General features: G+C 46.9%; 1 protein-coding gene across 1 annotated transcript in view; it reads right to left on the bottom strand.

Moving 5' to 3' along the window:
* Window positions 1-14537, bottom strand: part of fkbp10b (FKBP prolyl isomerase 10b) — a 70744-nt gene that overhangs the window by 14189 nt on the left and 42018 nt on the right. The window contains exons 6-9 of the mRNA XM_060939288.1: window positions 13897-14042; window positions 13530-13719; window positions 1643-1785; window positions 1052-1215 (exon numbers count right to left, since the gene is read on the bottom strand). Of these exons, the coding sequence (XP_060795271.1) occupies window positions 1052-1215; window positions 1643-1785; window positions 13530-13719; window positions 13897-14042 (643 nt within the window). The remainder of the gene's footprint in view (window positions 1-1051; window positions 1216-1642; window positions 1786-13529; window positions 13720-13896; window positions 14043-14537) is intronic.

Genomic DNA, 14537 nt, shown 5'->3' with positions numbered 1-14537 from the left:
CTTGCTGTCCAGCCACAGCCTGAGGTACTTGTAGGAATCCACAGCCTCCACCTCGATTCCGTCAATCAGAACTGGTCGTGACCTTGGTCTGGACCTCCCAAAGTCAATGACCAGCAAGCAGTTCATGTGAGGAAACCCACCAACATCCCAGAGTTGAAGCTGTTATGTACAGAGGAATGGGCTAAAATTCCTCCAAGCCGGTGTGCAGGACTGATCAAGAGTTACCGCAAACGTTTAGTTGCAGTTATTGCTGCACAAGGGGGTCACACCAGATACTGAAAGCAAAGGTTCACATACTTTTGCTACTCACAGATATGTGAGTTTGGATCATTTTCCTCAAGAAATAAATGACCAAGTATAATATTTTTGTCTCATTTGTTTAACTGGGTTCTCTTTATCTACTTTTAGGACTTGTGTGAAAATCTGATGATGTTTTAGGTCATATTGATGCAGAAATATAGAAAATTCTAAAGGGTTCACAAACTTTCAACCACCACTGGTTCGAGGTAAGGAACATTATTCAGTGATATATTATTATCTCCAATCGTGATATAAAAGTTCCATGTTTGACACCTGCCTGCTTCAACCGCGCTGCTGGCACACAATGTCCTTGACCCTTGTCACTCTTAGCCAATTGGTATAATTACGTCATTACATGGACCCCTCTGAGCCGAGCTTTTCCAGTACACTCAAACACATGCATACTTCGACGAACTATAACCAAAAACAAGGAAATTTGAATGATTTCCTCAAAATATTTTTTGTATTTTTATATATTGTGTTGAATAAAACGTGATGCATTTCCCGTGAAATGAGACAAGCTACTTTAGACTGATTCCCTGCTCTCTTAGTGCCTGTTGCTTTGGTTGCCAGCACTAACTTTTGTCGTCCGATCGGACGATTACCATTAAAGTTTTACTCATCCTTGCACAGACTTTAGTCGTCTCGGACATGAGGTTTTTCGAGCATTGTATATGGACAAGATGCTTAAAAGAGTATTATAAAATTAAAACAAAAAAGTGGTGTGTGTGTGTGTGTGTGTGTGTGTTACCTCCTCCAGTGGAATTTCTTTATCCTGATTTATGTCCATAGCCTCAAAAATCTCCTTGGGCGTCTCATCCAGCCAAACAAACAGATAACCTTCAGGAACACCTTTCTGCAAGGAGAGGAGCTCGAGCTCAAAACGCAGCACAGCACTGCCTGGAACAGCCCCCGCTGAGAGAGAGACAAATAGAACAAGAGAGAATGTTAACGATGGTGTGTGTTTGTCAGAGACATTTGCCTGGACATTACAGTTGCAATGATACAGCAGAGGGTCAGTGAATTGTGATATAATATATTGATAATGTTTCAGCTGTAATTATGGGGGAAGCCATGCCCTAATGGTTAGAGAAGCAGCTTTGGGACCAAAAGGTCACCGGTTTGATTCCCTGGACCAGCAAGAATGGCTGAAGTACCCCTGAGCAAAGCACCTAACCCCTAACTGTTCCCCAGTATGTTGCTCTGGATAAGAGCATCTGCTAAATGCCATTAATATGATGTAATTATGACACCACAACAAACATGAGTCATGTTATTAAATCTTCTTTGACGCTGTCTATGGTGTGTATATTCAGGTGTGTCTCTCTCTCTTGTGTCTCACCTCCTCTCTCTCCATGTCCCAGGTGTGGAGGGATGATGATGACCCTTCTCTCACCCACACACATCCCTCTCAGACCTTCATCCAGACCATCGATTACTTTATTTCCACCTAACAGCACATCCTGAGGAACACTGTAATCACTCCTGCTCCAAACACACACACACACACACGCGCTCCGTCACACTGGTTTGTCAGAATACATGGCTGATGTTTCATTATCTGTGGCGAAATGACTGGGTGTGTGGAGCTGTTCATTGTTGAACTGATTCATAAACAATTAAAATGATTCTTTCCTACAGTTTGGCAAGTGATGAACAATCTCAAAATTTAAATTCAGAAATTAAAAATTGTAACTGCTTAATACAACCCCGATTCCAAAAACGTTGGGACAAAGTACAAATTGTAAATAAAAACGGAATGCAATAATTTACACATCTCAAAAACTGATATTGTATTCACAATAGAGCATAGACAACATATCAAATGTCGAAAGTCAGACATTTTGAAATTTCATGCCAAATATTGGCTCATTTGAAATTTCATGACAGCAACACATCTCAAAAAAGTTGGGACAGGGGCAATAAGAGGCTGGAAAAGTTAAAGGTACAAAAAAGGAACAGCTGGAGGACCAAATTGCAACTCATTAGGTCAATTGGCAATAGGTCATTAACATGACTGGGTATAAAAAGAGCATCTTGGAGTGGCAGCGGCTCTCAGAAGTAAAGATGGGAAGAGGATCACCAATCCCCCTAATTCTGCGCCGACAAATAGTGGAGCAATATCAGAAAAGAGTTCGACAGTGTAAATTTGCAAAGAGTTTAAACATATCATCATCTACAGTGCATAATATCATCAAAAGATTCAGAGAATCTGGAAGAATCTCTGTGCGTAAGGGTCAAGGCCGGAAAACCATACTGGGTGCCCGTGATCTTCGGGCCCTTAGACGGCACTGCATCACATACAGGCATGCTTCTGTATTGGAAATCACAAAATGGGCTCAGGAATATTTCCAGAGAACATTATCTGTGAACACAATTCACCATGCCATCCACCGTTGGCAGCTAAAACTCTATAGTTCAAAGAAGGAGCCGTATCTAAACATGATCCAGAAGCGCAGATGTCTTCTCTGGGCCAAGGCTCATTTAAAATGGACTGTGGCAAAGTGGAAAACTGTTCTGTGGTCAGACGAATCAAAATTTGAAGTTCTTTATGGAAATCAGGGATGCCGTGTCATTCGGACTAAAGAGGAGAAGGATGACCCAAGTTGTTATCAGCGCTCAGTTCAGAAGCCTGCATCTCTGATTGTACGGGGTTGCATTAGTGCGTGTGGCATGGGCAGCTTACACATCTGGAAAGACACCATCAATCTCATCTCATTTCATTATCTCTAGCCGCTTTATCCTGTTCTACAGGGTCGCAGGCAAGCTGGAGCCTATCCCAGCTGACTACGGGCAAAAGGCGGGGTACACCCTGGACAAGTCGCCAGGTCATCACAGGGCTGACACAGACACAGACAACCATTCACATTCACAACTACGGTCAATTTAGAGTCACCAGTTAACCTAACCTGCATGTCTTTGGACTGTGGGGGAAACCGGAGCACCCGGAGGAAACCCACGCGGACACGGGGAGAACATGCAAACTCCACACAGAAAGGCCCTCGCCGGCCACGGGGCTCGAACCCGGACCTTCTTGCTGTGAGGCGACAGCGCTAACCACTACACCACCGTGCCGCCCACACCATCAATGCTGAAAGGTATATCCAGGTTCTAGAGCAACATATGCTCCCATCCAGATGACGTCTCTTTCAGGGAAGACCTTGCATTTTCCAACATGACAGTGCCAAACCACATACTGCATCAATTACAGCATCATGGCTGCGTAGAAGAAGGGTCCGGGTACTGAACAGGCCAGTCTGCAGTCCAGATCTTTTACCCATAGAAAACATTTGGTGCATCATAAAACGGAAGATATGACAAAAAAGACCTAAGACAGTTGAGCAACTAGAATCCTACATTAGACAAGAATGGGTTAACATTCCTATCCCTAAACTTGAGCGACTTGTCTCCTCAGTCCCCAGACGTTTACATACTGTTGTAAAGAGAAAAGGGGATGTCTCACAGTGGTAAACATCGCCTTGTCCCAACTTTTTTGAGATGTGTTGTTGTCATGAAATTTAAAATCACCTAATTTTTCTCTTTAAATTATACATTTTCTCAGTTTAAACATTTGATATGTCATCTATGTTCTATTCTGAACAAAATATGGAATTTTGAAACTTCCACATCATTGCATTCCGTTTTTATTTACAATTTGTACTTTGTCCCAGCTTTTTTGGAATCGGGGTTGTATATAACAGTGTTGAGAGCACAAGCTCAAAACAGCCTCCAAACATGGCCACCACAAACTACACTTCCCAAGAACCACAGCACCCTCTGTCTCCAGCTTATTAATTACACCCGTCACTCATTTCCTCCGTAATCAGCTTCCCTATTTAAACACCACTCTCACTACCGGTCAGTGTGAAGTATTGTTCAGTGTTTATCTCCTGTTGGTACTAAGCTGGTTACTTTCTGCCTACCTTTTTTGCTATTGACCTTTGTTTACCTTTTTCCCCTGACCTTGTCTCCTAGTCTCGCCTTCATTATTTTGTTTGCCGATTGACCAACTTCCACCTGTTTCTCTGACCACGATTCTTGTCTACTGATTTGGATTTGTCTACAGTTTGCTTCTCCTGCTCTCCCCTGTGCCTGCATCCATAAGTGCCTGCACCCTGACAGAATACTTCACCATCAATGGATGCAGCAGAGGAGGCGAAGCAGACTGCTCTGAACGCTCAAGGGCGTCTCTTAGGAGAACACCAGCAGATGTTTGGCAACTGGAATGGCGCAGCTTGCTGCTGTGATGTCGCAGGCCCTCCTAACATGCCCCAAGTCCTCCACAAGCACCAAAAATCTTCTCTCCCTACCCGAGAAACAGGCCAGCGATGCTGCCAGTTGTAAGGGATTCTTTCTCCAATGCTCCCTGTATTTCTCATCTCTCACCGGCATTTCTGAGGAACAGAAAATCGCCAAGTTTCTCACACTGCTAACTGGAAAAGCTCTGCAATGGGCTAGTGCTGTTTGGGAGTGTGGAGGGGAGCACGCAACATCTTATGATCATTTCCTGGAATTATTTAAACAAGTCTTCGATCATGAACCAGAGGGCATCGAAGTCGGAGAAAGTCTGTTGACCATCAAGCAGGGTAAGAGAAGAGTAAAGTAAGAGAATATGCTCTGGACTTCCAAACCCTTGCTGCAGGCAGTGGTTGAAATGAGCCAGCTCTGAAGGCAGTTTTTCACCAAGGTCTATACCCAGAAGTATTGAGTGAGCTAGCTTGTTGAGACGAACATTTAACTCTGGATTCTCTCTGTGATCTAGCCATCCGTCTGGACCATTTTAATCAACAGTAGACCTTCTTTTCAAAATGCTGCCACGTTAACTCCTACCACCAACACGCCCACACCTATGGAGGTGTCTCAGGCTCATTTAAACTGCTCAGAGAGAGAAAGAAGAAAAATGTGAGGGTTTATGTTTCTACTGTAGTGATCCCAATCATCTTATTTCCAAGTGCCCTGTTCATCCACCTCGCACCAGTTCCACTGAAACCTCATCCAGCCCAGTGAGTTCCCCGTTACCCATAAAACGCAGTCTTTTAAAATGCCAGTCTTATTGAAGTGACCATCTTCGACACGTGTTCTCTGCATTTACTGACTCGGGGCAGAAGGGAATTTCATCGACATTTCAATCATCCAGAAGTTCAGCCTGTCCACAAACACACTGCAGAGACCATTCAGCCTCAAGACCATCGACGGAGATCCCATAGGGGACAGACTCGTCACCACTCGCATGCCTCCGCTGCATATTCAGGTGGGAGCCCTCCATTCCGAACTAATCTCGCTACTGTTCACATCCACGGCACACCACAACATTATTCTGGGCTATCCATGGCTTCAACTACATGACCCGTTAATTTCCTGGCAGCATAAGGACATTCTTCAGTGGTCACCAACCTGTTTCCAGAATTGCCTGCTTCGTCCCCCACTGACCCTATCTTCCACATCTGTGGAGAGTCCCCAGCCTGATTCGCTTGACAATGTTCCTGAATGCTACATGGACTTAAAGGAAGTCTTCAGTAAGGGTAAGGCTTGTGGCCTACCTCCTCACCACACATATGACTCTGCAATTGATCTCCTCCCAGGTACCACTCTGCCACGCAACTGCATCTATCCACTTTCCCAGACCAAGCAAGTCGCCAAGAAGGAGTATGTACAGGAAGCTTTGAACCAAAGGTACAGCAGACCCTCCACCTCACCTGCATCGTCTGGCTTCTTTGTGGAGAAGAAGGGAGGTCTTCGACCGTGTACTGACTATAGGAGCCTCAACCAAATCGCAGTGAAATACCCCTATCCTCTTCCACTGGTACCCTCAGCCCTTGAACAACTACATGCCGTGAAGATCTTTCTCCAAACTAGACTTATGTAGTGCCTATAATCTGATCAGAATCAGAGGAGGGGATGAGTGGAAGACAGCCTTTAGTACCACTGCCAGCCATTTTGAGTACCAGGTAATGCCTTATGGCCTTTCTTCAGCACCCAGTGTTTTCCAGTGTCTGATAAATGACGTGCTCAGAGACATGTTGGGGAGATATGTCATCACCTACATAGACGACATCCTGATCTACTCGCCAGACGAAGAAAGCCATCTTAGACATGTCAGATCGGTACGCTCCCATCTTCTCAAAAATCACCTGTATGTCAAGGCCAAGAAGTGTGAATTTCACATACATCAGATTTCTTTTTTGGGGTATATTATCAGTGCTGAGGAGTCAGTATGGACTAGTCGAAGGTATCAACTGTCACGTCTTGGCCCATTCCTGCCTCCGTCAAGGAACTGCAGCATTTTCTGGGCTTCATCAATTTCTACCATTGCTTCATTAGGGGCTTTAGCACCATTGCAGCACCACTGACCTCCCTCCGAAAGAACAGACCTTGGCACCTCCAGTGGAATCCAGCAGCTGAGGGAGCCTTCAAAACACTCAAGGCCACTTTTACCACGACCCCCATACTTCAGCATCCTGAGCCCACTAAACCATTTGTAGTAGAAGCAGACTCATCCGAGACTGGAGTAGGAGGTGTGCTCTCCCAACGATTCAGGGAGAAGCCTAAATTGCACCCAGTGGCTTTCTTTTCAAAGAAGCTCACACCCACAGAGAGGAATTATGACATCGGCAATAGAGAACTACTAGCAATCAAGTTAGCCCTAGAAGAATGAAGACATTGGCTTGAGGGAGCCATGCACCCCTTTGTGTTATCTTAACTGATCACAAGAACCTTGAATATCTCAAGAAGGCAAGACATCTCAACCCATGTCAAGCCAGATGGGCACTGTTCTTTACATGTTCCAATTTCATGATATCTTTCTGCCCCAGCACCAAGAACACCAAAGCAGCTGCACTGTCCGGAATTCACAGCTCCTCTCCACACAACTCAGAACCACACCCCATCCTAGCACCTGAATGTTTTTTGTTCAGGCCATCACATGGGATTTGGACAAAGAAGTTAAAGAATCACAACCTCAGACACTTCCAGAACTCCCCCGGCTCATTACTTGGGCTCATACATCTCCCACCACGGGCCACCCCAGCAGCCACAGTACACACCAGCTGCTGAGGAATAAGTATTGGTGGGGGGACATGGTGACGGAGATCAACCACTTTGTTTCCTCATGTTCAGAATGTGCTCAAGCCAAGGTACCACGAACCCCACCCGCCAGAAAATTATGCCTTGTCCCTGTACCTCAAAGACCCTGGTCTCACCTGGCCATTGATTTCATCACTGATCTACCTCCTTCCCAAGGCAACACAACCATCCTGGTCATCATTGACAGGTTTTCCAAAGCCCTCAGATTCATCCCGTTACCTGGTCTACCTACAGCCTTTCAAACCACCAAACTCCTCTTCCATCACATTTTCAGATATTTTGGCATTCCTGAGGACGCTGTCAGCGACCGTGGGCCTCAGTTCATCTCCTGACTCTGGTCTTGCTTTATGGAGAGATTGGGAATTTCGGTGAGTCTCACCTCCGGCTATCACCCGCAATCCAACGGCCAAGTCGAACGGGCCAACCAGGAAGTAGGATGCTTCCTACGGATCTTCTGTATGCGGAACCAGGGGCACAATTCCTTTCATGGGCTGAGTATGCACAGAACTCGCTCAAGCACTCTGCAATTCAACTAACCCCATTTCAGTGCATACTCGACTACCAACCCCCCCGTTCCCATGGGATGATGCACCCATCCAAGTACAAGCAGTCAACAACTGGCTCAGATGGAGCTAACAGGTACACTGCAAAAAATTATATCTTAGCAAGTGAAAATATCTTGCAAATAGTTGAAACGATCTAGCATTTCTTATTAAAAGAATACAAGACACCAATTCTGAGATTATTAAACTTAGTTCTAGATTGCAACCAAGTTATTCTAAGATGTATTATCAAGTAAAAATATCTGTCCATGCAGGAAGATAATTTCACTAGTATTAAGTAATTTTCTCCTCAAATTCAGTTTTCAATTGTTTGCAGTGTATTGGGAGGAGGTTCACCAAAGAATTGAAGTAGTCAACTCCAAGTATAAACTTGGAAACAAACACAGGAGCAAGAACCCGGAATACTCTCCAGGAGATCAGGTGTGGGTCTCCACAAGGGATCTGAAGGAGCTCAACACATGCAAGAAACTTCAGGCATGCTATATTGGTCTGTACAAAGTCCTTCGTCGCATCAAGGTTTCATACAAACTAGAGCTCCCACCTCACAGCCGAGTGGCACCCACATTTCACGTCTCATGTCTGAAGCCAGCAATCCAAGGTCCATTATCTGAAAACACTCCCACCCAAGAGCCCCCCCAAACATAGCAGGGGAACTCGTCTACCAGGTAAACAAGATCCTGAACTCCAGACGTAGACAAGGACAACTAGAGTACCTGGTAGACTGGGAAAGCTACGGACCCAAGGACCCATGCTTGAAGGACCTTCTGGACCCTCTCCTGGTACAGGAATTCCACAGCCAGCACCCCAGCAAGCCTGCACCAAGAGGGAGAGGGCGTCCAAGAAAGAATATAGCTCCCAGAGGGAGCTCCTCGGGGGGGTCTCTGTCAGTAACGATGTTGAGAGCACAAGCTCGAAACAGCCTCCAAACATGGCCACCACGAACTACACTTCCCAAGAACCACAGTGCCCTCTGTCTCCAGCTTATTAATTACACTGGTCACTCACCACGAACTACACTTCCCAAGAACCACAGTGCCCTCTGTCTCCAGCTTATTAATTACACCGGTCACTCATTTCCTCTGTAATCAGCTTCCCTATTTAAACACCATTCTCACTCCCAGTCAGTGCAAAGTATCGTTCAGTGTTTAACTCCTGTCGTTGCCAAGCCATTTACTTTCTGCCTGCCTTTTCGCTATTGACCGTTTGTTTACGTTTTCCTCAACCTCATCTCCAAATCTCACCTTCATTACTCTGTTTGCTGATCAAACAACCTCCGCCTGTTTCTCTGACCACGATTCTCGTCTACTGATTTGGCTTCATCTACAGGTTGCTTCTCCTGCTCTCGCTGCATCCGTGAGTGCCTGCACCCTGACACTTAACACATATATAATGCACTTTTATCCGCTTTAAAGGTGCAACAGTCTATTTTTTTTAGTTTATTACTTATATAAATAACCAAGAAAATTCTGTAGAACAGATCATTCTTTTGGGAGCGTAAGGAAAAATAAATAAATTATGCTGAGCTTTGAAAACACCAAGAAACACAGTAAAACCAGAATAAACCCTGGCAGTGCTTTTCCATAATCGAGGAATTTATTACGTTTGAAGAAGATGAAGCTTGACACAGAATAAATGATGTTGCAGCTGGAAATGCAATCCATATAAAGCTCTGAACTCTTTAAAAGGCCAGTGTGGCAGCGGGGGCGTGGCCAAGCAGCAGTTTGTGAATGGAGGGCGGGGTCGGGGAAGGTAAGTGGCCAAGTCATTACACCTGCTGTCAGTTAATTGTGTGTGTGTGTGTGTGTTTGTGTTTGTTTGTTGCAGGGACGGAGCATAAAAGGAGGGGGAGAGCAGAGAAGACTCTCGCTCCCGACCACAACACATGTGTGTGATGGTGTGTGTGATAGTGTGAGTGAGTAAAAGCTGAAAAGCTAAAATAAGTGAAATAAAGAGTTTGTGTGTGACCATCAACTCTCGCCTGCCGTCCTTCTGTGCTCCACCCACATCAGGAACTGCTACAGCCAACTTTACATAAAGCAACTAGAAACATTTTTTCATTCTGAAGTAAAACAGGACAATGTTAACATATGCATCTCATCTCATTATCATCCACTTTATCCGGGGCCAGGTCGCGGAGGCAGCAGTCTGAGCATGGAAGCCCAAACTTCCCTTTCCCCAGACACCTCGGCCAGCTCCTTGGGAAGAACACCAAGGCGTTCCCAGGCCAGCCGAGAGACATAGTCCCTCCAGCGTGTACTGGGTCTTCCCCAGGGCCTCCTCCTGGGGGGACATGCCTGGAACACCTCCCCAGGGAGGCATCCAGGAGGCATCCGAAAAAGATGCCCGAGCCACCTCAGCTGATTCCTCTCGATGTGGAGGAGCAGCAGCTCTACTCCAAGCTCCTCCCGAGTGACTGTGCTTCTTACCCTATCTCTAAGGGAGCGCCCAGCCACCCTGCGAAGGAAACTCATTTCGGCCGCTTGTATCCGCGATCTTGTTCTTTTGGTCATTACCCAAAGCTCATGACCATAGGTGAGAGTCGGAATGTAGATCGACCGGTAAATCGAGAGCTTCGCCTTTTGGCTCAGCTCCTTCTTCACCACGACGGACCAGTAAAGCGACCGCATCACTGCGGAGGCTGCACCGATCCACCTGTCGATTTCACGCTCTATCCTTCCCTCACTCGTGAACAAGATCCTGAGATACTTAAACTCCTCCACTTGAGGCAGGACTTCTCCACCAACCTGGAGAGAGCAAGCCACCCTTTTCCGGTCGAGAACCATGGCCTCAGACTTGGAGGTGCTGATTCTCATCCCAGCCGCTTCACACTCAACTGCAAACTGCCCCAGTGCATGCTGAAGGTCCTGGTTTGAAGAAGCCAACAGGACAACATCATCCGCAAAAAGCAGAGATGAAATCCTGTGGTTCCCAAACAGGATTCCTTCCGGCCCCTGGCTGCGCCTAGAAATTCTGTCCATAAAAATTATGAACAGAACCGGTGACAAAGGGCAGCCCTGCCGGAGTCCAACATGCACTGGGAACAGGTCTGACTTACTGCCGGCAATGTGAACCAGACTCCTGCTCCGTTCGTACAGGGACCAGACAGCCCTTAGCAAAGAGCCCCGAACCCCATACTCCCGAAGCACCCCCCACAGAATACCACGGGGGACACGGTCGAATGCCTTCTCCAGATCCACAAAGCACATGTGGACTGGTTGGGCAAACTCCCATGAACCCTCGAGCACCCTATGAAGGGTATAGAGCTGGTCCAGTGTTCCACGACCAGGATGAAAACCGCATTGTTCCTCCTAGATCCGAGGTTCGACTATTGGCCGAATTCTCCTCTCCAGTACCCTGAAGTAAACCTTCCCGGGGAGGCTGAGAAGTGTGATTCCCCTATAATTGGAACACACTCTCCGGTCCCCTTTCTTAAAAAGAGGGACCACCACCCCAGTCTGCCACTCCAGAGGCACTGTCCCCGACCGCCACGCGATGCTGCAGAGGCGTGTCAGCCAAGACAGCCCCACAACATCCAGAGACTTGAGATACTCGGGGCGGATCTCATCCACCCCCGGTGCCTTGCCACCAAGGAGCTTGAAAACCACCTCAGTGACTTTGGCTTGGGTAATGGACGAGTCCACCTCCTGAGTCATCAACCTCCGCTTCCTCAATGGAAGACGTGATGGTGGGATTGAGGAGATCCTCGAAGTATTCCTTCCACTGCCCGACAATGTCCCCAGTCGAGGTCAACAGCTCCCCACCCGCACTATAAACAGTGTTGGCAGAGTACTGCTTCCCCCTCCTGAGGCGCCGGACGGTTTGCCAGAATTTCTTCGAGGCTGACCGATAGTCCTCCTCCATGGCCTCACTGAACTCCTCCCAGTTCCGAGTTTTTGCCTCCGCAACTGCCCGAGCTGTGGCACGCTTGGCCTGCCGATACCCATCAGCTGCCTCCGGAGTCCCGGAGGCCAACATGGCCCAATAGGACTCCTTCTTCAGCTTGACGGCGTCCCTTACTTCTGGTGTCCACCACCGGGTTCGGGGATTCCTGCCACGACAGGCACCGGAGACCTTGCGGTCACAGTTCCGAACAGCCACGTCTACAATGGAGGTAGAGATCATGGTCCACTCAGACTCAATGTCCCCTGCCTCCCTCGGAAGGTGGGAGAAGCTCTCCCGGAGGTGGGAGTTAGCGACCTCCCCGACAGAGTGCTCGGCCAGACGTTCCCAGCAGACCCTCACCATACGTTTGGGCTTGCCAGGTCTGTCTGGCTTCCTCCTCCGCGAGCGGATCCAACTCACCACCAGGTGGTGATCAGTTGACAGCTCAGCCCCTCTCTTCACCCGAGTGTCCAAGACATAGGGCCAGAGATCAGATGAAACGACAACAAAGTCGATCATCAACCTCCGACCTAAGGTGTCCTGGTGCCACGTGCATTTATGGATACCCCTATGCTCGAACATGGTGTTCGTTATGGACAAACCGTGACTAGCACAGAAGTCCAATAACAAAACACCACTCGGGTTCAGATCGGGGAGGCCATTCCTCCCAATCACGCCCCTCCAGGTGTCACTGTCATCGCCCACGTGAGCGTTGAAGTCCCCCAGTAGAACAATGGAGTCCCCAGTCTGAGCACCTCTCAGTACCTCTCCCAGGGACTCCAAGAAGGCCGGATACTCTATACTGCTATTCGGCCCGTAGGCACAAACAACAGCAAGAGCCCTCTCCCCGACCCAAAGGGGCAGAGAGGCGACCCTCTCGTTCACTGGGGTAAACTCCAACGGCTGAGCTGGGGAGCTATAATCAAGCCCACACCAGCCCGCCACCGCTCACCATGGGCAACTCCAGAGAAGTGGAGAGTCCAGCCCCTCTCAAGGAGCTGGGTTCCGGAGCCCAAGCTGTGCGTGGAGGTGAGCCCAACTATCTCTGGCCGGTACCTCTCAACCTCCCGCACAAGCTCAGGCTCTTTCCCCCCCAGTGAAGTGACATTCCATGTCCCAACAGCTAGCCGCTGTGTTTGGGGATCAGGTCGTCGAGGCCCCTGCCTTCGACTGCCACCTAATCCACACTGCACCAGCCCCCTACGGCTACCTCTGTGGGCGGTGAACCCACAGGAGGTTAAAATATACATCCATCATGAATTGGATTTTTGTGTGTATATCGAGTTGTAACTGGGCTTCCAATCTGCTGAATGGCCTTCCTATTAGGTAACGATGCTAATATTCTCAGCACTCTGAATAACTATTTTAAAAGAAAACAGGATGGTGACTTCCGTGTGAGCTGAATTACATGTTTATAGAGTTATAACTCTGCTTTCAAGCAGTTGAATATCCAAGTAGGTGCGAAAGTGAAAGCTCTAGTCGAACCATGGAAGATGCTGGGGGCGGAGCTTTGGATCGAAATTGGGGGTAGGGTCAAGGAGTAAAACAGAATGATTCAAATTATATTGAACTCCACCTAAAATTCTGGCAAATCTTATCTAATGCATCTTTAAGTCATTAATACTCCACAAGAATATAAATATATAAATAAAGAATCAGGTATGAAAGAGGTTTTATGAAACGTGTTCTTGGGGAACTCACGATGTGAAGAGCAATGTGCCGTCCATCAATGTGCAGTTGTAGTGATACTGGATATAGTCATTAACTTGGCTGGTCTCATTACACACCTCCGGTCTGAACGTCACGTCCACCTGCACGGAGTCTTTCGGGTTGTGGAAGTCGATCACGTGGATATCAAACACCAGCACGGCTGAGGCAGGGATTTCCTTACCTGAAACAAACATTCAAATATATGGGAGCAAATCCCACCAAAAAAAAACAAAACCCAGAAACACCAAGAGCTCCCCCTCACTGACAATAAAACTTGAGGCAAACAGTGTATAAGACTGTAATGACTGACAGATGATACTGAATATTGCTCCTGTGCTGAATACAGATGACACTGTACCTGCTCCTTGCTGTCCGTACGCAAGGTGCGGAGGCATGGTGATCCTCCTCCTCTCGCCCATACACACTCCCTGCAGCCCTTTATCCATGCCCAAGATCACATAGCCCAGCCCAATGTATGTGTTGTACGTACTGTTATGCTTGTAACTAGAAAAAGAAAAAAAATTCAACAATTTTTTAAAAAAGTATATGTTGTTGCTACAATGCAGGAAACATTAATAATGTACATGAACCTGTACAGAGCTTCTTTAGCAGCATGGGGAGAAATAAGTAAATAAATAGATCATGCTGAAAAAGGTCAAATTTACTGACAAATATCATGAATATCATTTAAGAAACAAATGCACAAGTTTTACATTGATCACAATTGCATTAATTAATTAATGCTATAACTTAATAAATCAAAACTATATTTTTAGATAATTTAAAATACAGACAATGCAGTTTCTTAAATACAGTTTTAACAAGAAAAGTTTAATTTCAGTTTAAAATTATTGACTGTAATTAATTCTTTATCTAGCTGGCATATCACTGCAGTGATGTGGCCGCTCTGATGGCTTCAGCCATCAAAGTCTCTAGGGAAGAATTACAGTAGTGGTTTCCCATTGCCTTCTACTGGATTACTTCTGTCCATCATTCACA

This window comes from Neoarius graeffei, chromosome 14, assembly GCF_027579695.1.
Source record: "Neoarius graeffei isolate fNeoGra1 chromosome 14, fNeoGra1.pri, whole genome shotgun sequence".
Classification (NCBI taxonomy): domain Eukaryota; kingdom Metazoa; phylum Chordata; class Actinopteri; order Siluriformes; family Ariidae; genus Neoarius; species Neoarius graeffei.
This window is presented reverse-complemented; position numbering and strand designations above follow the sequence as displayed.